The 23,653-nt window shown below is 40.4% G+C and overlaps 2 protein-coding genes across 2 annotated transcripts; both read left to right on the forward strand.

Annotated features, from left to right (window-relative positions):
• Nucleotides 1-677: 677 nt before the first annotated feature.
• On the forward strand, nt 678-18,782 carry LOC113010298 (uncharacterized). Its single transcript, XM_026149320.2, has 5 exons — nt 678-985; nt 2,253-2,531; nt 3,018-3,844; nt 16,396-16,657; nt 17,360-18,782. Exons 2-5 carry the CDS (start codon nt 2,285-2,287, stop codon nt 18,202-18,204), a joined length of 2,181 nt encoding a protein of 726 aa, XP_026005105.2. The 5' UTR covers nt 678-985; nt 2,253-2,284; the 3' UTR covers nt 18,205-18,782.
• Nucleotides 11,616-14,715, forward strand: LOC113010243 (tripartite motif-containing protein 16-like). The gene has a single exon (XM_080292656.1). It carries the CDS (start codon nt 11,926-11,928, stop codon nt 13,597-13,599), a length of 1,674 nt encoding a protein of 557 aa, XP_080148782.1. The 5' UTR covers nt 11,616-11,925; the 3' UTR covers nt 13,600-14,715.
• Nucleotides 18,783-23,653: the final 4,871 nt, after the last annotated feature.

Here is a 23,653-nt window from a genome sequence, read left to right on the forward strand (position 1 = left end):
CTGTGTCATAGATCCTGGTAAACTGGATCAAAGCATCATTAGTTAGTCACTTATTTAGTTTGGAGCTGTATCATTCAACACTGTAGCAAGATTTCCCTCAGCTTCTGTTAAAAACAGAAGAGGACTATTGATGAGAACAAACAGCAGGGACACAGTATCAGCAATCACCATGGTTTAACATGACCAGTAAACATCTCATAAAATGGTACATCGTGGTCTACAGTCTGTTTCCTTGAGTTCTGTAAGTTTCTCAGTTTTCAAGTTCTGTTTAAACATCTTTTAGTTAAGTTTTCATGTGTTATTCTAGAACTCCTGTTATGAATGCTGAGTTTGTATTTCCACTGTTAAATACAAGCATAAAGGTTTCAGGGGGTTGTAGTTGGTGCAGTATATTCAAAGACAAATATTTGTCTCAGAGAAGTAATAGAGTTAAAGGGATAAATGAAATGCAAATGAATAAAGAAATATTTTATTTCCACTTTTGATACATTTTTTCCCAAGTGTAACATACAATTTACATGTCGTCGGTGTTAACATTGCTGTTGGCTCCAGGACCCAGCTTAACGACCTTGTACCTGTCCGTGAACGTCTCTCGGCCTCGGATACCAATGAATCGCTTCTGTGGCGGTTGCTAGGCAACAGGCGCAGCGCGACGTAAGCGAGACAGTCCCATTTAAAGCCGCTCGGTTCGGCCTTCATGGCCTATGGATGCAGCTGCTGTAGTGGGGAGCTGCTTCGTGCTGCTCACAGGCTCTGATGGATGCTAGCTTCATGTGTGACGGACTGTTAGCTGGAAGAGTTTATTTTGGTGCTACGACTGAGACACATTTCAGGGTTTGACGCAATAGTGGAGAGACTGGCTGACTGCTGCAGAAGAAATCTGCTCTGAGGTTAACAGAACGTCTGATCGTCCAGTATGAGCTCAACCTTCAGCAGAGACTGCTGGATATCAGCCGGAAACCCGAGATAAAGTTACGCATAACAGGTAAAACTGCGATGGTCTCAGTGGACTAACACAAGAATACAACTCATGTAGGACCTGATCAGAGCTCAGCTTGTAGGCTAACATACTGAAATCAGGGAGCGGCTAATCACACAAGTGCGTCTCTTTTTTACGGTGAACTTTTAGCATTAAACAAACCTTGAGACCGAGAGAAAGTGCCTTTATAGAAGATTTATTTAGAAGATTAAGATAAAGGAGGCAGGGAGGGAAAGCTTCTGTTTTCTGCACTGTGCCACAGTTCGCTGTCTGCTTCGGCTCTCTGACCCTCACTCCGGGGCTACAGACAGTCCTCTGCCGCCTGTGGTGCTCCTCACCTCCGTCTGCACCCACAGGCTTCCCGAGGTGGAGGCAGGCCGGCAGGGACTTTGAGAGATAGGCTTTACTTTCAAAAATACCCCTTAATCAGGGTCTAACTCCCTACAAGACCATCGTGCCTCCCCCACCATCCTCACCTCATGTTAAAATGTATATTTTTCAACTGAATTATATTTGGGTTCAAGAAAATGATGAAGTTTTTAAAATAACTTTGTAATGTTCTAATAAACAGTCTTAACTCGAACTAAATCAGCTCAAATCTCACAGATGTCAGTGTTATTCACAAAGCATGGAAACATAGTTGTTAGTTTTGAATGCAGCCACAGCAGGCAAACTATGGCTGCATGCTCCAAAGAACAGGAGCACAGTAACTGAACACACTCTTAGCACACTTACATCTGATTTTGGGAACAGTTAACAGATCTGAACCTGATGACCTGAGAGGTTTAACTGGGTCAAAGGTCGAGAGCCAATTGAGAACTGTCCAGTTAAACCAACTAAATGATGAAACCTTTGATTTAAAATGTCATGATCAACAGTATCAAAGGCAGCAATGAGATCAAATAGAACTAAGACTGAAACTCTGAGTCCCTAATAATCTTCAGATCACTGATGACTTTAGTTGGGTTGATTCTGTGCAATGACTGGCTGTGAAACCTGACTGGTACTTATTTGCTATGGCACTGTGAGATTTTCAGTTTAATCTACAACAATGACAAACATTTACTTGCAGCGTGAAGCTGGCAGCAGCTACCTGAATGATTTGTACTCTGAACTTTCCTAATAAGAGTATCAGAGCTCGAGAGTAACTTACACTTTCATTTTTCACATTTGTACAGTTTAAATTTCACTCACATATGAGGACATGCTCAGAGTGGACTATATTTGCTCAGATGTGTTTTCCTGTCATCACATTATTAACCTTTTTCCTCAGTGACCCTTTGTTCCTCAAGATCTCCCCCTAACATGAAGTGTGAGGAAGAGGAGGGCCTGTATGACCAGCAGGTCTCCAACCAGGAGAGGAACTCCAGTCTGGACCAGGAGGGCCCAGATCCTCCACAGATCAAAGAGGAAGAGGAGGAACTCTGCATCAGCGATGACGTAGAAAAGATTGTACTCAAACAGGAGGACGAAGGCCTCATCTGGACTGAAGAAGAGCAGCTCAGACAGCTGGATAACATCTGGAAACCTGAAATGAACTTACACAGCAGGGGTATGTAAAACCGTAATGGTCTTACCTAAAAATTAATATGACTTTAATTCATTCAATAAAGATATTTTGGAAACACATCAGAGTTCTTCAAGGCCAGTGTTTAAATAAACTCAGCTGATTGTTAGTCGAGGTTTTCTGAGAGCTTCGCTGCTTTTTATCCCCATATTTTAATCCTACTTTTAAATTTCCCCTTCTGTCTGATGTTTGTCTTATCATTTACATAAACATGTTTCCAACAGTAATTGGTGGACAAACTGTGATTGGTGCATAGAAATTTACTAACGTGTTAGAAGTGAGTGCATGAAATCTTATTTTAACAGTTTCCAGGTCTGGGTAAATGATATGATGATATTTCTGATGATATTTTGATTAAACTCTGTTGTAGAGTTGGAAATGGACAGCTGTAGACACCACTGCCGAGTAGTCATTCTTGTTATACTTCTATATTTATCTAAGACAAGTAATTTTGTCCATTTGTCACCTCAGCTTTCCCACAACAGCATGAATGTGAGGAGGAACTGGTTTTTGGGGACCAGGAGAGAAACTTCAGCCTCGACCAGGAGGATCCGGAGCTTCCACAGATAAAAGAGGAAGAGGAGGAACCTTGCACCAGTCAGGACGTAGATCAGCTTGTAGTGAAGCAGGAGACTGAAGGCATTATTATCTTCATGGTGGCTCCTACTTATGAGGAAAGTGAGCCAGAGCTGGACAGTGAACATCTCCTTTCTTCCAGCTCTCCTGAACCAGAGAGCAGAGATCAGCAAGACAACTTTCCTGTGTCAGAGAGTCAGCGTAAAACTGACACAAGTAAAAAGTTTGTGAAATGTGAGATTTGTGGAAAAACCTTTGAGTACAGATCCAAACTAACGAGACATATGAGGGTTCACACAGGTGAGAAGCCACATTCTTGCAGCACCTGCGGAAAAAGATTCAGCCTGATGATAAACTTGAAAACTCACATGAGAATCCACACAGGTGAGAAGCCGTATTCTTGTGGCATCTGCGGAAAAGAATTTAGAGACCAATCAACGTTCAAAAAGCACATGACAGTTCACACAGGTGAGAAGCCTTATTCTTGTAGCACCTGCGGGAAAAGCTTCAGTCAGAAACCAACACTGGAGAGACACCAGAGAAGCCACACAGGCGAGAAGCTGCACTCCTGCGGCACCTGTGGGAGGGGATTCAGTCAGATGATAAACTTGAAAACTCACATGAGAATTCACACAGGTGAGAAGCCTCATTCATGTAGCACCTGTGGGAAAAGCTTCATTCAGAGGATACAGTTACAAAGACACATGAGGATTCACACTAGTTAAAAGTGGGAGAACTGTCAGATGAAGCAGTCCACTGAGAAGCCAGATCAGAGCAGATCAGATGACCTCCTTCCTTAAAAAACTCTGTATTGTTTATTGTATGTAGGGGTGGGAGATATAGCCTCAAAATAATATTTCAAGAAACTTACATTTAAAAAAAATAATGTACATTTTATCAGCTCGGCAGGCAGCAGCATTTATATGTGTAAGTAAATGATGGATTTTCCATCTTTCTCTTCCAGTGAGCTGCTGTCACTGATGACAGCTTAGCTAATTCAAAGTGTGAAAATGTGGCCACCTCAAGGTGCTTGATATTGTAAGGTAAAGACCCAACAATAATACAATGAAAACAGAGAAAACCCAAACAGTCATATGACCCCCTATTAGCAAGCGTTTTGGCGACAGTGGGAAGGAAAAACTCCTTTTTAACAGGAAGAAACCTCCAGCAGAACCAGGCTCAGGGAGGGACCCCCATCTGCAACAAGGAAAGTTTTAAGTCTAATCTTAAAAGCTGAAGGCTCTGCCTCCCATTCTACCTTTAAATACTCTATGAACAACATTATAGTGCAATGTTAGTGACACGGCATACATGAAATATGAGCACATAAGTATCCTCAGGGGTGTTTTTCCTGGAAGTTTTAAGAAAAGTGTATTACAAGTGCTTACACTCTAGCTTAATATCCAAAATAACCTTGTAATGCGGAGCCTGCACAATTCTGTCATATAAGGAAAAGAAATTCTACCTGGTTTGTTTCATCTTGGGTCGAGCTTTTTAACCTCCTGCTTTTCCACCGTGTAGCACATCAGTAATTTCCATCCACTGACTGCTCTTGCTGTTATATGAAATGTAACTCGCGAGTGCTCCAGTGATGCATGGTTGAATCATTTGTTTACCTTTGGGTCGCACATCACTGCTGCTAGTATCTCCTGCTCACGTGCCTTCACAGCCCGGTTGTACTCAAGTGTGTTTTTGCTTAAAGTGTTGTAACAGGTTTGCTTTTTTCACTTTCAGTGGGAAAAGTTTTCTTGCATATTTTGCGAACATTCAGCTACCAAACTGTGACTGGAGCCCGACATATGGCTCTGGCTGTGAGACATGACTGGGGTTGACTCATTGGGGTGAATGCAAACACATGATGTTCCTCTAAACACACTTTTTTGTAAACATTTATACCAGTATTATTGCAGATCATATGATATGTCACAGCCCTAATTCTGTTTGTTGCATATTCCATTAAAACCTGTAATGAAGATGAAACACGTATTTACATTCATTTGATGTGATGTTTGTATCGTGTTGAGCTGTGGAGGTGACAAAAAAGTTGCTGAGATGTTTTATTTTTTTGTTTAGTGGAGAGGTTTTACTCCACAGAGTCAAAGCTGGAAAGAAACACACATGAGACCAAACATTTTGTGATTTAATCTTGATTTTCATGAAGACTGAATTTCAGCATGTGCTCATCCTGTTGATTCGTATGTTGGTGTTGGTTATGTGTCTTAAAAGTGAAATAAAGATTTCTTTAAAACTTCTTGTGGCTATTTTTTTAAGGCACAATCTTTACAACATGAAACAACGTCTGTGAAGCACATTTTGTACAGTGGGCAGGGAGACTTGCCCATCACTGTGGTGGTGGGGTGGATGAGATTTGCCTGCGGTCACTTAAGGCTCTGTATGTTGTGGGTCTGTCCTGGTTGTCCTGCTCAAACATTGTATGGAAGTTGAGGTCAGTGCCTTCAGACCGGCCAACTATGGTGGTAATCATGGTCCCCTGTTTTATGAAGGGAGTGTAGAGGGTATGTTTGCACTTCAGGCCTCCCTAGGAAGGTCTATATCTGTAGTCACTTTCACTGTTTTCTTATTGCTGTTTCAAATTGTTGTTTCTGTTTGTAGCCTTTTTATTGAAGGATTTTGGTTTATATTATTAATATGTGCATTTGTTGTTATTAATAATATTTGCTTCACTCTCCATTTGATGTGTTTTTGGTATGTTATACTTTTAATTGTTCTATGATTATGTTTATGTGTGGTTTATAATTATATTTAAGTTCTGGGTTTTTTTATGAATAAAAGTGACTTAACTTGTCAGAGATATGAGACTTTGGGCATTTCCCCTTCTGTCTTATTCTCAGTGTCTTGTCTCCATGTTTATTTACCTCTGTGTTGCTATCTTTGTGTCTCTGTCTCTTTCTCTTCCCCTGTTCAGTGGGATTTAAGACTTCCAACAAATAATTTCAAAGGGTCAATTAAATTTTAATAAAACCATTTTACTCAACACTGCACTCTAATTTTAGCATTTTTTTTACTCAATCATAAAAAGGTTCATCTTAAAAGATGTTTTAGATACATTTTTATTACTTTTTTCTTTCTTTCTTTCTTTTCTTGTTGTTGTCCCGTTTCGTTTTTTAGCCATCAGAATTATTGTCTGAAGGCCAAAAAAGATGCCCAACTAACTTAATTTACCAAATGGACCATCACGGCCTTGCCATATTGGTCCATTTGATCAACCTTTGTTATTATTTATTTATTTTAATTTATTTTCAGTTGTTACAGATAGGACAGACATGACTGGGGGATAGGAAGGAAGGAAGGAAGGAAGGAAGGAAGGAAGAAAAGGGGAAGAGGGACAGTGAGAAAGGGCACTTAAAAAATATCTCCCAGGTCACCTGTTGAGAGAAGAAAATAAGAGAAAACAAGCAAAAAAGAGAGCAACATAATAACACAACACCATTGCAATAATCTAGCTAAGTGTAAATAACAGTAAATATTAAATACTGAATGTGATTGTGCAGCACGCAAGATTGACATCGCACAATGTGGTTTGAGGTAGCAGCCAAGAAAGGTGTAGCTTGTGTGTGTGAACACCTGTGTGGATGAGTGCTCGTCTATTCAAAAGGCTTCTCCATGTAACGATCTGCTGGTGTGGGGAGCCACAGCCCCGTCCCCCAGGGCATGAAGCAGGCATGGAGGAGATCCAGGCCCCAGACATCCAGAGGCCCCCAGAGTGCGAGCGCCCAAAGAGGACCACCGGAGGGGCAACCGTGCCACCTTCCTGGGAAGAGCTGAGGAGAACCCCAGATGAGGGGTCACCCAACAGCCACAGAGCAGAAGCCAGAGGGGGCGGCAGTGACGTACACGCGGGCTCTGCCGGCAGTCAGCTGTGCCAGAGTGAATCGAGCCCCCGCAAGGGGCCCGACCGAGCCACAGGCACCAGGCCCCACCAAGCAGCCGTACCGGGGAGTGAGCTGGTACAGACCTGAGCGTCCAGCCCTGGACACCAAGAACGCACCGATGTCTGAGGGCATCAGCCACCAGCAGGGAGTGTGGTGAGGGGAAATAAGCCTCCATACCTTGGAGGGCCTGAGATGTTCCAAGGGGGTGGAGTGATTTAGAGGCTGAGTCGGAATTATCTTCAGCAGACCTTGTAAATAGTTGTGCAGCTGTTATTTCTGATCTAAAGGCAGCAGGTGTAGGCCAAAGTGTAGTGAATTCTGTAGTGAATTCCATGGAAGAGATTGTTCAAGATATCCAACAACATGCTAAAGAAACAGTCATTAAGCATGTATTTAGTAATGAAAGAGAAACAGAAATGTTCAAGAAAGTTGAAGCATGTTTTGATGAGTTAGAGAATCCTTTCTCAGTTCTTAATTCTGAGTACAAGAGGTCAAAATATTTATCAGACAACTGGGAAACTGTAGAACCAGTTGAATGTGTAATTGGCTCAAGATCTGACACAAGGCGAAATAAAAAGACTGGAACATATGATCAGGCAGTTGTTCAAGATAAATTCATGTATGTTCCAGTTTTATCAACATTGGAATCAATATTTAAGAGTCAGCATGTTGGAGAAATGTTGAAAAAATCAGACACTTGTGATTCAAGACGCAGAGATATTTGTGATGGATCTCTATTGAAGACACGCCCTCTTTTTTTCAACAGAAAAGCACACAGTTCAGATCCAAATGTTCTATGATGACTTTGAGGTTGCAAATCCTCTTGGTTCCAAGCGAGGTATTCACAAGTTGGGTGCAGTATATTTTACCTTAAGAAACTTCTCTCCCAAATGGAATTCTTTTTTGGCCAACATACACCTTTGTGCCTTATTTCATGCACAAGATCTGAAACGTTATGGTTTTAGTGAAATTCTTGTTCCTATTGTTCGAGACATTAAAGTGTTAGAGAGCGATGGTATTGAGATTCCACTATTCGGTGGTTATGTTCGTGGTAGTGTGGTACAGGTCACTGGTGATAATTTAGGCTTACATAGCTTGTTTGGTCTGGTGGAGTCTTTCAGTGCAAGGTACTGTTGCAGGTTTTGTTTAGCTGATAAAGATGACTTTCAAACAGAATTCTCTGAAGATTTCCCCCAAAATAGTGTTGCGCACCAAAGACAACCACACTGCTCACTGTCAGGAAATGTCTAATAATCCATTGCTTCCTTATGTTTTTGGTGTAAAGAGTTCATGCTTATTGAATTCACTGACATATTTTCACACAACTGAGAACTTCTCAGTTGATGTGATGCATGATGTTTTGGAAGGAGTGGCCCAGTACAAACTGAAGTTATTGTTTTTGTATTTAAAAGAACAACATCTTACATTGGGAGAAGTGAATTTGAGAATACAAAGTTTTGATTATGGATTCATGGAGAAAAACAATAGGCCAGTAGCTGTGAATTTAGGTGGAGAGTCTAATGATCTGGGACTGAATGCTATTCAGACATGGTGCTTACTGAGGAATGTTCCCCTCATGTTTGGAGATTTGGTAACCTCTACTGACCAACATCGGGGCCTACTACTTTTATTACTACAGATAGTTAACATTGTATTTTCTCCTATGTTATCTCAAGGTATGTGTGTATATTTAAAACATTTGATTGTGGAACACCACAAACTGTTCAAGATGTTGTATCCCCAGAAAAAACTTTTACCAAAGCACCATTTTCTTATCCATTATCCTCGCTGCATCCAAAAAATAGGGCCTGTACTTCATAGTTGGTGCATGCGCTATGAAGGTAAGCACAATTTTTTCAAGAAACTGCTCAAATCATTCAAAAATATCACCAAAACGCTGGCCAAAAAAACACCAGAATTATATGGCATACATTTGGCAATCTTCAACAACCTTTAGTCGGTTAGACATTGGTCCAGGAAAAATGGTGTCTTTAGATATGGTAAAAGGAGGTTCTGGAATTGCAATAGCAATGCAACTGCCCAATAGAGTTCAAGTTATGAAAGTGAACTGGGCTAAACAGAATGGTATTGTTTACCGCCCGCATTTGGTTATTTGTGGCAAAGTAGTGTCTGAAATGCCTGTGTTTTACCAGATTGAGTCAGTTCTGATAATACATGAGAAACTGGTACTTCTCATTTTGCCATTATGTACAGTAGCCTTTCAAGAACATTTCCATGCTTATGAGTTGACCAGGACAAAGCAAGATTTAGTTGTCTTTCATGTTGACAGCCTGCATTATCCCAGGCCTTTTGACATACAACTGTCGTATGGAGTGAATGACAACTGTCATTACTTACTGTCATTTGTAAGAGTTTGTTATGCTAATAAATGCTGTTACTGTAACCTGTATGTTTGTAGTTATTTTCATAATATAGGATAGATCACAGCCATTTAGAAATATAGCATCATATGATAAATATGAAAAAATAATGAAAATGAAATATTATTACACATTAGAGTGAACTTGGACTAAAAATAACTCTATAAAGTGAAATCATATTACTCTAAACAGTGTGAATAACCCTCAGTGTTAAATATTTTTACACATTTTGTTGTTAATTTTGACACTAAACTGAGTAGAATTAACACTAAAAAGTTAACACTGGCCATAGAGTAAATTTTACCCTAATTTTGAGTGGGACCAAATGTTATCTGAAACAGAGTTAAAATCAACTCTCTAAGTGTAAAATTGACAGTTTTTTACTGTGTGGCCTCATATCAAATGTGAAGGCAGAATGAGTCTACGTTTGACGTTTGTTTATATCTAATCTTCCTTTTCAAACATTTAAACAGCAGCGAGTCTGCAGCTGAGGGAACACAAACTCAAATTGTCGGAACAGGTTTGCTCGTTTCTTGGATTCATTTGGTGATTTATTAAATGTATAACTGTTATTCTAATCTGCTGCTGGGTCTCTTACACTTTTCTTTATGCTGTATATTTTCACGTCTCTGGAATAGTTGGCAGTTAGTCAGCTGGGAAACTCTGCATATCGTGGATATGCTGACCTCGCTCCGTGGTGTACAGGGCCGTTTACCCTCATGATTAATATTCACAATAAAAATATTAGCCGAACATCATGAAGTCTGTATGTGTTTCATAGTGTCGAACAACCTTTGTACAGTTAAAGCCAGCAGTTACTACATGACAGAAACACCAACGTTATCTCTTTTATGCGTTTATACACAGGTCACGCTGATTACTGAACAAAAACCCAAAGATCAGATGTTAAACAGATTTATTTGCTCTCTCTCCTCCTTAAACATGTTTTTAATGTTAGTTATAATTCAGAATTGGCGACTGAAACACGTAGGACACATAAGAACATCAGGAAATAAAACACCGATAAATATAACCTCAGTAAAAGAAGTCAGCGGGGGTTACTACAGCTGTGTACCGGGGCCTGCGCTTTGTCGGTGGGATTGCTTGCGAGGCGAGCGGGTCTATCCCACGCTTTGCCGTGAGACTGGGCAGACGTCTCCGAAATCATCGAAGCACTTTTGCAAAGAGGCTGTATCTTGACAAACCGACCAGACACATGAAGATTAAACCACTACATTCTCGGCTAAAAAAATATTAAAACGGTATTTGGTGACACACAAACAGGGTTTTTCAAAGTTCAGTTCTGTTAGCTTCCACATGCCGGTTGTTGTGTGCTAGAAACAATGGCCACCAGGCCTAAGCAATGGTTTTGACTTGATCAGCGTTAACCCCGCCCCCTGAGTTTGATGGGTGAGGCTGACAGATAAAATTATTTCAAGATGAGAGCCAGGCGCCAGGACTGCCAAAATGAAATAAATAAATATATCATTAAATAATTAATTAAATGTGTCAATAATTAATTAATTAAATGTGTGTTGGCCCTGCGACAGACTGGCGACCTGTCCAGGGTGTACCCCGCCTCTCGCCCTATGACAGCTGGGATAGGCTCCAGCGCCCCCCGCGACCCTGAAAAGGATAAGCGGAAGCGAATGGATGGATGGATGGAATAATTAATTAAAATGTGAAATACATAAATAATTAATTAAACGTGTCAATAATTAATTAATTACATGTGTCATAACTATTTATTTAATTAATTAATTCCAATTTTAATTAATTATTGCCACATTTAATTCATTATTTAATGGTGTATTTAATTAATTCATTATGGCAGTCCTGGCGCTCCATAGGCACCAGCGCCAGAGGTGAGGTTGAATACAAAGACTGTCCTCTGGACACCGTATAACATGCCCGATCCCAAGGCCCTATATGTATGTGTTATGAGAGTGTGAGTAATGTGGATGTCTAGGTTGTGGAATAAAATCAGTCTGCTGATAAAACAGTGAGCACAGTGAGAAGATCTTCACTGAGCTGATCCATCTCATCTCATAAAATTGAGGCACAGGTGACCAGGAGGGGACAGAGGGGGAACGACCTTTTATTGCTTTTTTCTACAACAATTTCTTAGTTCAGCTGCAGTATTTGATATCCTGTAATGACTAAAATGATAATTTAAACTAATTTACATAAAAAGATTGTCTTTTAAATGTTAAGTTTATTTAACAACTTTAAAGGCTGAGCAGTGCTATTTTTAAATGAAAAACTCACAGGCTCACATGTTCCAGGATTGAATTAGTGTCTGATAACCCTCCCTCTTCCTGCTCTCTAACTCAGCACCTCCTCTCTGTCCACATGTTCCCTTGTTCCCTCCCCTTCTGATCTGCAGTTTGAAGATGGGTGCAACCAACATGTGGTGACGTATAAGAGCTGACAGATCCCATTCGCTACAGAAACCTATGTTGTTTAGATCAGAGCAGTTTCAGTTCTGAGGAAGTGAAACTCACACAGTCACTGACACTGTTGGGTGAAATGGCGCAGAAAAGTGTTCAGCTGGACCGAGAAACCTTCTCTTGTTCGATCTGTTTGGATCTACTGAAGAATCCGGTGACTATTCCCTGTGGACACAGCTACTGCATGAAGTGTATTGAAAGCTTCTGGGATGAAGAGGAAAAGAAGAAAATCTACAGCTGCCCTCAGTGCAGACAGACTTTCACAGCGAGGCCTGTCCTGGTGAAAAACACCATGTTAGCAGTTTTAGTGGAGGAGCTGAAGAAGACTGGACTCCAAGCTGCTCCTGCTGATCACTGCTATGCTGGACCTGAAGATGTGGCCTGTGATGTCTGCACTGGAAGAAAAATGAAAGCCTTCAAGTCCTGTTTAGTCTGTCTGGCATCTTACTGTGAGAAACACCTTCAGCCTCATTATGATGTGGCTCCATTAAAGAAACACAAGCTGGTGGAGCCCTCCAAGAAGCTCCAGGAGAACATCTGCTCTCGTCATGATGAGGTGATGAAGATGTTCTGCCGTACTGATCAGCAGAGTATCTGTTATCTCTGCTCTGTGGATGAACATAAAGGCCACGACACAGTCTCAGCTGCAGCAGAAAGGACTGAGAGGCAGAGAGAGCTGGAGGTGAGTCGACAAAACATCCAGCAGAGAATCCAGGACAGAGAGAAAGATGTGAAGCTGCTTCAACAGGAGGTGGAGGCCATCAATCAGTCTGCTGATCAAACAGTGGAGCACAGTGAGAAGATCTTCACTGAGCTGATCCATCTCATCCAGAAAAGAAGCTCTGATGTGAAGCAGCAGATCAGATCCCAGCAGGAAACTGAAGTGAGTCGAGTCAAAGAGCTTCAGGAGAAGCTGGAGCAGGAGATCACTGAGCTGAAGAGGAAAGATGCTGAGCTGAAGCAGCTCTCACACACAGAGGATCACATCCAGTTTCTACACAACTACCCCTCACTGTCAGCACTCAGTGAGTCTACAGACTCATCCAGCATCAATATCCGTCCTCTGAGCTACTTTGAGGATGTGACAGCAGCTGTGTCAGAGGTCAGAGATAAACTACAGGACATTCTGAGAGAGCAATGGACAAACATCTCACTGACAGTCACTGAAGTGGATGTTTCACTGTCACAACCAGAGCCAAAGACCAGAGCTGGATTCTTAAAATATTCATGTGAAATCACACTGGATCCAAACACAGCAAACAAACTGCTGTTATTATCAGAGGGGAACAGAAAAGCAACATTTATGGAACAACAACAGTCTTATTCTGATCATCCAGACAGATTCACTGGATGGTGGTATCAGGTCCTGAGTAGAGAGAGTCTGACTGGACGTTGTTACTGGGAGGTGGAGTGGAGAGGGGCAGGAGTTGATGTAGCAGTCGCATACAAGAATATCAGCAGAGAAGGATATGAATGTGAATTTGGATGTAATGACAAATCTTGGGCATTAGATTGTGACAACAACAGTTTTACATTTTGGTACAACAACATTGAAACTCCTGTCTCAGGTCCTCGTTCCTCCAGAGTAGGAGTGTACCTGGATCACAGAGCAGGTATTTTGTCCTTCTACAGCGTCTCTGAAACCATGACTCTCCTCCACAGAGTCCAGACCACATTCACTCAGCCGCTCTATGCTGGACTGAGGCTTTACTGTAATTATGGAGACACTGCTGAGTTGATTAAAGTGAAATAGACTGAAGTCTTTCATATTGTTGTAAGTTTAAATCTGTATTTTAGTTCCCTTTTAGTTTCTCTCCATCATTATTGTGGTATTTATGTGCTGCACATAAATCAGATGTCAGTCAAACATTATGGGCAGTACCTCGACATCTTCAACATGTTGTCTTGATGTTTTTACGTTTTATAGGTGGAGCTCTTTCCTGTGTCTGTTCAGCCATGGAGACTATCAATGCTTATGGATATTTTTATTTGAAAAATTTCTCCACATGACAACATAAACTTCTCTATCTTCTAAATGTTTACTGAATATTTTTCTTAGGTATTTGTATGTTGTTGTTTCTCTTCACTGATCTTAACAGAGAAGTCTACAGACCTTCCTTTATCACACAGATTTTATTCTCATTTGTACATTTATAAAGAAAACAATTAATTACAGAGCAATAAGAAATTTTAAGAAAGTGCACTATATCATAATTTATAGTAAAGTGTGTTAAAGCATCGTTAGTTAGTCACTTATTTAGTTTGGAGCTGTATCATCTGACACTGTAGAAACATTTCCTCCAGCTTCAGCACAGAATGTTAAAAACAGAACTATTAATGAGAACAAACAGTAGGAACACAGTATCAGCAAACATCATGGCTTAAAATGGAGAGTAAAAATCTAAAAAGAAATAAACAAATGAGTAAAAAGGATTTCCTGTTGACATGTTATTGGTCCTATCTTGTCTGCAGCACCTCCAGGATGCTTCTTATATGTTTCTGGTTATTTTTGCACCAATTTTAGTTTTTGTCAGTAGGAAGTTCAAGTTCAACTCAGTGTGTTTGTTTGTTTTTTTCAAACTGATGCCTGACCTTGAACACCAAACATCTGTCAATAAAGCAATGATATAAAATGCTTATATTAGTACTGAAAAACTGCATATCCACTTTACAAATATAAATAATGATATAAATCCACAGCTGAACTGGAGGAGCAGCTGATCTAGTTCACTCATGTGTTTCTGGACTAAGAGTTGGAGCAAATACCTTATGATTCAGTGATGTTTGTTTTTGTTAAATATTTTGTAGATCCAAGAGTGAGTTTGACTCATGATGATGATGTTCCGAATTAAACAAAGTTGGTCACAAATTCTTCAAAGCTGTTTATTAAGAATATATTCACTTGGACTCATGAGACAGGCTTGTGATCCAAGGGAGCCATCAACTGGACAATTACTGACATGACAACAAAAAAGCTAAGTACAGAGGGGGGAACAGAGGTGAAAATACTTGCTTTAAAGGATTGTAATGTTTCCTTTTAAAATAAGTCTCTAAGGTCAGACAAAGGGACAGAAACTCATAGCTTTCTACCAGCCCAATGACAAAACTATAAGTTGTTTTTTAACATCTACTTTTTCATCTATTTGGGAGTCACAGTGAAAAGTATAAACATTGGCACGCTTTGTCTTGTGATTCTGCTGTTCGTAAAAAATGACCATGCGCAAAGTACCAGACTTTAAGGCTTTGACTTGATGCCAATGGCCTGAGGAGGACAGTATTACCCTTGGACATGTGTAGTCTGCCGTCTACTCAATAGAAGAAGAAGAAGCGCGGAAATGGCACAACTGTCTTCAGTTTCTGGGAGAGTTTAACAATGAGAGACTGATGATGCAGAAGAAATCTCCGTGGTTAAAAACATTAAAAACAGTCGTCCAGGATGATGAGATCCGCCACTGGCTCAGACTGCTGTATATCAGCCGGAGACCCGAGATGAAGTCACGCAGCAGGTATGTAAAACTGTGATGTTCTCAATGAACTAACACAGGAACGATCTGAGCTCAGTCTGTAAGCTAACAGGCTAAAATCAGAGAGCAGCTAATCAAACAAGTGCGTCCGTTTTTTTTAAAGGTCAACTTTTAACAATAGACTTTCATGAGACACATCAAAACCAAACAGGGAGGGAAAGCTTCGGTTTTCTGCACTGTGCCACAGTTCGCTGTCTGCTTCGGTTCACGACGCCTCACTCCGGGGCTACAGACAGTTCTCTGCCGCCTGTGGTGCTCCTCACCTCCGTCTGCACCCACAGACTTCCCGAGGTGGAGGCAGGCCGGCAGGGACTTTGAGAGATGGGCTTTACTTTCAAAAATAGCCCTTAATCAGGGTCTAACTCACTAAAAGATGGCCACATGTCTCTCTCCAACTTAATCTCTTTCTTTTAAGTAATTGTTTTTCATTGAAATGAAATTAATTGTTCAATAAAATGATTACATTTATAATTGAATTAAAGTTAAATGAATCAAGGTGATTTTGACTTTGCTAGTTAACAGGAAGAGAAACAAACTTACACAGGATAAAATGAAATTTGGACCCAGCAGAAAAAGTCAGATCACAGACAAACAGAAACATTCCTCTTTGGCTAAAATAAAATGCAGATTATTGCTCATCTGCAGTTTTAATCATGGTGAATAATTTATGATTCAGCCAAGTAAGATTCTTCTGTGTGGAGGTTTTTCCCCTGTCAAAAGGCATTGACCATTACCTTCATCTAAACATGGAATTTAAGTCATAATAATAATAATAATAATTGCCGTTGTTTGTTTTTAAAGAGGTCATAATATTTTTGTGATGGTAGAAATTTATCTTCAAAGTAATAGTTATAAAGTGAATTAATAAGACTTTCCAACAAAGAGAGGGAGTCACATGGTGCTTCTGAAACATTTGTACAAACCTCTCTCACATATGTGAGCAACATGCTCACAGTGTACAGCCCTGCTGACTGAGGCTGCACCTTTACCTGTCTAATCTTTTTCTTTTTACTTTGTTCCTCAAGTCCCACATCAACATGAAGTGTAAGGAGGAGGAAGATCTGGCTGGCCAGCAGGTCTGGAAGCAGGAGAGGAACTTCAATCTGGACCAGGAGGACACAGATCCCCCACAGATCAAAGAGGAACAGGAGGAACTCTGCATCAGTCAAGAGGGAGAACAGCTTGTAGTGAAACACGAGGATGAAGGCATCGTCGTCTGGAGCGGGGAAGAGCGGCTCAGACAGCTGCATAACATCTGGAAACCTGAGAAAGATTTACAGACCAGCGGTAAAACTGTAATCGCTTTTCTGAAGTGTTAACATTAATATTAAACCTACAGTTTGTATCAGTCAGATCTATTTAATGTGTATTCGTGAAAACATGACAGGGAGTTTTAAATGGACTGGTTCTTATATAGCGCTTTTCTACTCAATCTTGAGCACTCAAAGCGCTTTACAAAACTTGTGCATTCACCCACTCACTCCCATTCGCACAAGCACATTTTTCTTAGTGCTTTCTACCAACATTCAGACACACATTCCACAGATCAAAGAGCAACTTGAGGCAACTTGGAGTTAGTATCTTGCCCAAGGATATTTGAAATGCAGACTAGGTGAAGCCGGGAATCGAACCGATCAGTAGATGATCTGCTCTACCGCCTGAGCTACAGCCACCCCCAATAGTGAAGATTATTTTGAAAAATATCAAGATGTAGATCAGTTTCGAGATCAACTCCAAAATAGATCATCAGTCAGTCAGTAATAAGTGAGTTCTTTTTTGTTTGAAAGGTTTTTTTTACTCTTAATGTTGCTGAAAAATGTCAGAACTCAAGTTCTCATTTGCATCAGAGTGCACAAATAACTTCATTTTTACACACTTTTAATTTCACCTGCAAATGTGAGCAACATGCCCTCATTACAGACTTTAACTAAAACTTTATCTTCTCAGAAGTGTTTTTCTATAATTACATTTTTTTTATTGTTCGTTCAGACCTCCACCAGCAAACTGCCTGTAAGGAGGAGGAGTTTGTCGCCAATCAGCAGGAGAGGAACTCAAGTCTGGACCAGGAGGACCCAGATCCTCCACAGATTAAAGAGGAACAGGAGGAACTCTGCACCAGTCAGGAGCTGGAGGAGATTGTACTGAAGCAGGAGATCAATAGTTTTATGGTGACTTCTAGTTTTGAGGAAAGTGACCTCAGTGAATCAGAACCAAACGATGACCAGCTCCTTGCTCTTAACTTTCCTGAACCAGAGCTTGAGGAACAGGAAGAAAACCAGCATGTGGACTCGGGATCAACTAGAAATGCGGAGCTGAAGAAAAGGAGACGTCACAAAAACCGAACAGATAAGTCTCGGAGTGAAACTGATACAAGTAAAAAATCTGTAAGCTGTGACACTTGTGGAAAAACTTTTCAGTGTAAATCCAACCTGACGAGACACATGAGAGTTCACACAAGTGAGAAGCCACATTCTTGTAGCACCTGTGGGAAAAGATTCATTTGGAAATCAGGATTGGAAACTCACGTAAGGATCCACACAGGCGAGAAGCCGTATTTCTGTAGCACATGTGGGAAAAGATTTGGTAAGAAATCAGGACTAGAAACTCATTTGAGAATCCACACCGGTGAGAAAGCGTATTCTTGCAACGTCTGTAGGAAAGAGTTTAGAGACTTGTCGACTATGAAAAGTCACAGAAGGATCCACACAGGTGAGAAACCATATATTTGTAGCTCCTGTGGGGAAAGATTCAGTTGGAAATCAGGACTGAATTTTCATCTAAGGATCCACCTGAGTGACAAACCAAATCGCTGCAGCACCCGAGGTAGAAAATGACCTCATGCTCCAAGTCACGGTACATTTCCTGTCCACAGCAGTGAAGGGCACTCTATGTTGTTTGTTCCAGCCCTGACTTTATGTTTCTCTAAGTTTGATATTTTTTTTATTGGTCTTTAAAGGTGACACAAATATTTATTGAACATGGATGCTCTTTTAATATTTACCACAGAAACTTGTATTTCTTCTTCAGTATAGAAGAAAACAAACATGAAAATGAGTTTTTCATCACTTGTTCCTTGTAACAACCATGATGTGATTCCTTTTTATCAGCCAATAAATAAGTTTTGATACACAGGACTAAAGATTTAAAAAAGTTCAAGACAAGTATACAATTTTTATTTAAATATGTTTTCTTTGTGATTTATGTTAATGAAGGTTATACTTCAGTATGGCTTTGACCTGGTTGTCCTGGTTCTTCTTAGCAACATGTTGCAAGATTTGATTAAAAATGTTTGTGACTAATTTTGTGTATTGTGTAATCCCTGCTAAATAAAAGCAGTTAAATGTGCTATATTGGCTCATGATAAGTGTTTATATCATTTTGCCTAAATGCAAGTAAACTCAATGTTTGCCAACTCTGTGTGTGCAGTTTGCTTCATAAGTACAGTAACAGAACTTAAACTACATGGAGCCTATTTTGATTGCATCATTACAGATGTAGATATTATTCATAGTTCATATTTCACAGTGTGCTGCAATCTTCTCCACAGACCTGCATTGCTCTCTGTTCAGACCCGTCATCTTCAAGATGTCCACTAGATGTCGTCAGAGTTCCCCCACTTTCCTCATCTATTGTGTTGCCATTACCTGAGCCTGCTTAAAACCTACAGTCCTTTACATATGGGTTCATTCAGGGTCATGTTTAGTGGGCAGGTTTAGTGCGATGAAGGAAACTCGTTTTCTTTAACTTTACCTCTCAGTAAGTAACTGGAGTAACAGACTCACTGATTCCTCCCCACCTGCTGGACATGAACCAGCTGACTGACACTTGTTTTCATTTTCTCATTCATAAAGTTGCTACCAGTTCAATTCATTTATATTTATATAGTGCCAAAAAACAACAGTTGCCTCAAGGTGCTTTATATTGTAAGGTAAAGAATGTAAAAACCTCCACAATTGAACAAGCTGAAAAGAGCAAATGCTTGGCAGCAGTGGCAGAAACAGGCTGTCTGTCGTAATCACTGTAAAACACTAATCACTGGTCAGTCATTTGTTCTACAAATTCTACATTTGGATTTCTGATTATTATTTCTGGCTGATTTTCATTAGATCGACCTGAGTAGGGCAGCGACAGATGTGTGCGGTCCAGAAGAAGAAGAAGAAGAAAGAGGAGAGCAGAAATGATGACATTCTAGGCTCGCTTTTCACCTTTGATGTACTCTTAGCAAGAAGACTTTGGTTTGGTGATGTGTTAGAGATAATTTAGTGGTTGAAGCTACTGTGGACTGACCAGATCTGCCATCAGCTCAGAGTGCTGGATATCACCGCAAACCTGAGACAAAGTCATACAGAACAGGTGTGTAAAACTGTGATGGTGTCAGTGAAATAACACTGACTCATGCAGGACTCTGATAAAAACTCAGCTTGTGGGCTAACAGACTAAAATCAAAGAATGCTTCTCTTTTTCTCTTTTGTTAAAAACTTTGAACATCCAGTGAGACACAGAGTAAAGTGACTTTCCGAGATTGTTTCTTCTTCTACAGATTCAGATAAATGATGTCATTTTGAGCCAGAAAGAACATTTCCATCATAAAGTAGAAGACTTTTATATTTGTAGGAGCCATAATTGAATGTATTGAATTTTGATGATCACTGGGTTTTTATTTGTTTGGTTGTTATGGGAGTCACGTGGGTGCTAGCGGTGACATAAATGGGCGTTGTCACTCTGTCATTCACGGGTTTTGATTTTGACAGAGAGGAGGGCTGGGTAGCCGTAGTTTTTGTTGACCGCTGCACTACATGTTTCGCTTCGTTATATTAGAGCCTGTGATGTTGTAAGAGTTTGAATCAGGAGCCGATGATACTACTCTGTAAACTCTCAAAGCACTTTAATTAAACGAGCAAACAATTCCATCTCTCGCATTATTGCGTAACTTTGACAGCGCGTCAGGCAAATAGGCAGGCTCCATCCCCGGCCTGTAGCGACTGTGGAAGTCGCTATATCTTTAGTCAACAAAAAACGGCATTCTGGAGAAGCCAGCCGCAAGCAGGATCAAAGGAATCAGATCAAGGAACCTGAAAGCCACAAGTAAGTGCAGCGCATCTGAATGAGTGAGCCCAGCAGCACCGACACACCTGACGCAATTCTGAGGAGCGCAGGTAAGAATACCTGTGCATGTCTGGTTGTGGAAAAGGAAGCGACATTGCATTAGCGCTGAGATGTTTCAAGAGGAGACACTGAATGGAATGAATGTTGGTTAAATGTGCAATGTTTTTGGCTGCGCTCTTGGATTGATGACTGCGCTGCGTCTTATTAATTATGCTGCTTGGATGACGTTCAAATGGACAATTAAAGTGCCGTTACGTTGAAAGGATTTTATGGTCAAAGTCTATTGTGGCTTCCAGTGGATATGTTTTAATGGATAATCACTGAAGATTAAAATAAATAAATAAAAAATCGAACAAACAAACGGGAAAATCATGAGTCAAACAGGTGGTGATGATTGTTCCTTTAATGATTTTGGGGGAAAGAGAGAAAGAAAAATGACTGGAAAGGCATTGTTGAATAAAATCGAAAAATCACAAAATGAATGCAAAATATATGTTAATAAAATGAAAGGACTAATACAAAAAATGAAAGCGCTCCTGCAACACAATGAAAATCTTTCTCAAATTAAGCAGTATTTGGTGGATTTAAAGGCACTGTGTGAAAAGGCTTCAAGTTCACATGTTGAGGTGTTGTCTTTGGTGCCAGAGGAAGAAGTAATAAAACAAGAGGAATGGTTTTCAAGCATCATGAAATACACCAATGTGTTTTTAAATGAAATTCAGAACTGGATAAATCAAAGAGAACAAAATTCTGCTGTTTGTCCAAAGCAAATCAATTTATTGGAAAACAATGTTACATCAAATACTGAGACAGAAGTGGAGGATGATATCAAGCCAAGTGATAGTGTTTCAAATGTTGAAAGCCACAAAACTTCTTCATCAAAATCTTCAACTTCATCTGTTCATATGAAAGCTGAGGCAGAGTTGGCAGCTTTAATGATAAAGCAGAAATTATTGGATGAGAAACATGTACTGGAAGAAGAGGAGGAACGTCTTCGTAAAAGAAAGGAAAGGCTAAAATTGGACACTGAAATTGCTGAAAAAATGGCTACAATAAATGTCCTTAAAGCTCAAAGTATAACAAGCAAAAAAGGATCTTTAAAAGTTTCAGATGGAATGAATTCATACATTTCCCATGAAAGATCTAAACAAACCCTTAATGTTGATGCATTAGAATTTATACCTCACATTTCTGCAAAACAAAATTCATTGACTAATGCTGAAACTCAAAACCGGAGAAAAGATAAAACCCAGGAATGTGTCATGCAACAAGCTGTGCTGACTGAATCTTCTCAAAATAAGCATCCTCGACAATATTCAGTTATTCCTTCAAACCCATCTGATGCAAATGGACAAAATCAGAAATCAGAAATCAGAAAGGGTTTATTGCCAAATGTTGAGCAGGTTTACAACATTAGGAAATTGCTGCGGTGCTTCAGTGCAAACATACTGTCATAAAAATATAAAATAAGAATAAGAATTAAAAGTGCTAAGTAGATAGATATATACATGAGTGCAGGTGGTGATCAGTGCCAAACATGGAATAATGCAGTGACACAGCGTAGGGTCATGTGTTAGTGGTGGGAACAGTCATACGGTTATTGTTCATGTGTCCGACACCAGAGGGGAACAAACTGTTCTTATGGCGAGAGGTTCTGGTGCGAATGGACCGGAGCCTCCTGCCTGAGGGGAGCAGGTCAAACAGACTGTGTCCAGGGTGAGAAGGGTCAGCTGAGATCCGGGCTGCACGCCGCAGTGTCCTGGAGGTGTACAGGTCCTGCAGAGATGGGAGTCTGCAGCCAATCACCTTCTCAGCAGAGCGCACAACACGCTGCAGTCTCTGTTTGTCCCTGATAGTGGCTCCAGCGTACCACACGGTGATGGAGGAGGTGAGGATGGACTCAATGATTGCAGTGTAGGATTGCATCATCGTCCGTGTTGGCAGGTTGAATTTCTTCAGCTGCCTCAGGAAGTACATCCTCTGCTGGGCTTTCTTGATGACGGAAGTGATGGTGGGCTCCCACTTCCGGTCCTGGGTGATGGTGGTACCCAGGAAGCGGAATGAGTCCACAGAGGTGATGGGGGTGTCAGACAGGATGATGGGGGGGAATGTGGAGCTGTGTGCTTCCTGAAGTCCACAATAAATAAAATAAAATGACTGTTATACAAATGGTATGGTGGAACCGGAACCACAAAATGATGTTATTGGAGTAATGACTAAACAAAATGAAATAACAACACTCTTAATCCAACAACAAAGCCTCTTTTCTTTACCAAAGAGAGAAATACCTCATTTTGATGGAGATCCACTTCAATATTATTCATTTGTTAAAGCATTTGAGAATGCAGTTGAGTGCAATACGAAGAATAACAGCGATCGTTTATATTTTTTGGAACAGTACACAAGAGGCCATGCAAAGGAATTGGTGAGAAGCTGTCAACAAATGAACTCAGATCGTGGTTATCGCAAAGCAAAATCACTGTTAAAGGAGCACTATGGCGATGAACAGAAGGTCGCAGCTGCATATCTGGACAAGGCACTTTCATGGCCATCAATTAAAACAGAGGAAGTAAAAGCTCTTCAGAACTACAGTTTGTTCCTCAGGGGATGCTGTAATGCAATGGAGGAGGTGCAGCATCTGAGCAATTTGGACATGCCTTCTAATATGGTGAACATTATTAAAAAATTGCCGTATAAATTTAGGGACAAATGGAGAAGCCATGTTTGTGACCTGCAAGAAAGGCATAAAAGAAGAGCCAAATTTATGGATATTGCAGACTTTTTGGAGAAGCAAATAAGAATATTAACTGATCCTGTATTCGGTAATATTCAAGATTCTCCGCTTTCTTTACCAACAAAAGGAATGAGTAAAGCCAAGTATCAAGGCAGACCTGGAAATAAAGGAAAAAGCTTTGCCACCACTATGCAAGTTGTGGAGAGTACACCTAAGCCTGCGGAAATGGAAATGAAAAATAATCAGGTTGGAAGGAACGTCTGTATTTGTTGTGGAGGAAGACATATGTTGGACGTCTGTGCACAGTTGGGAAAAATGGCTCATGAGAAGAAGAGAACCTTCTTAAAGGAAAATGGCATCTGTTTTGGCTGTTTGTGTATAGGACACATCAGTAAAGATTGCCGTAAGAGGATTTCCTGTTCCAAATGCAGCTGGAAACATCC

This window comes from Astatotilapia calliptera, chromosome 18 (assembly GCF_964374335.1).
Source record: "Astatotilapia calliptera chromosome 18, fAstCal68.1, whole genome shotgun sequence".
In the NCBI taxonomy this organism is placed as follows: Eukaryota; Metazoa; Chordata; class Actinopteri; order Cichliformes; family Cichlidae; genus Astatotilapia; species Astatotilapia calliptera.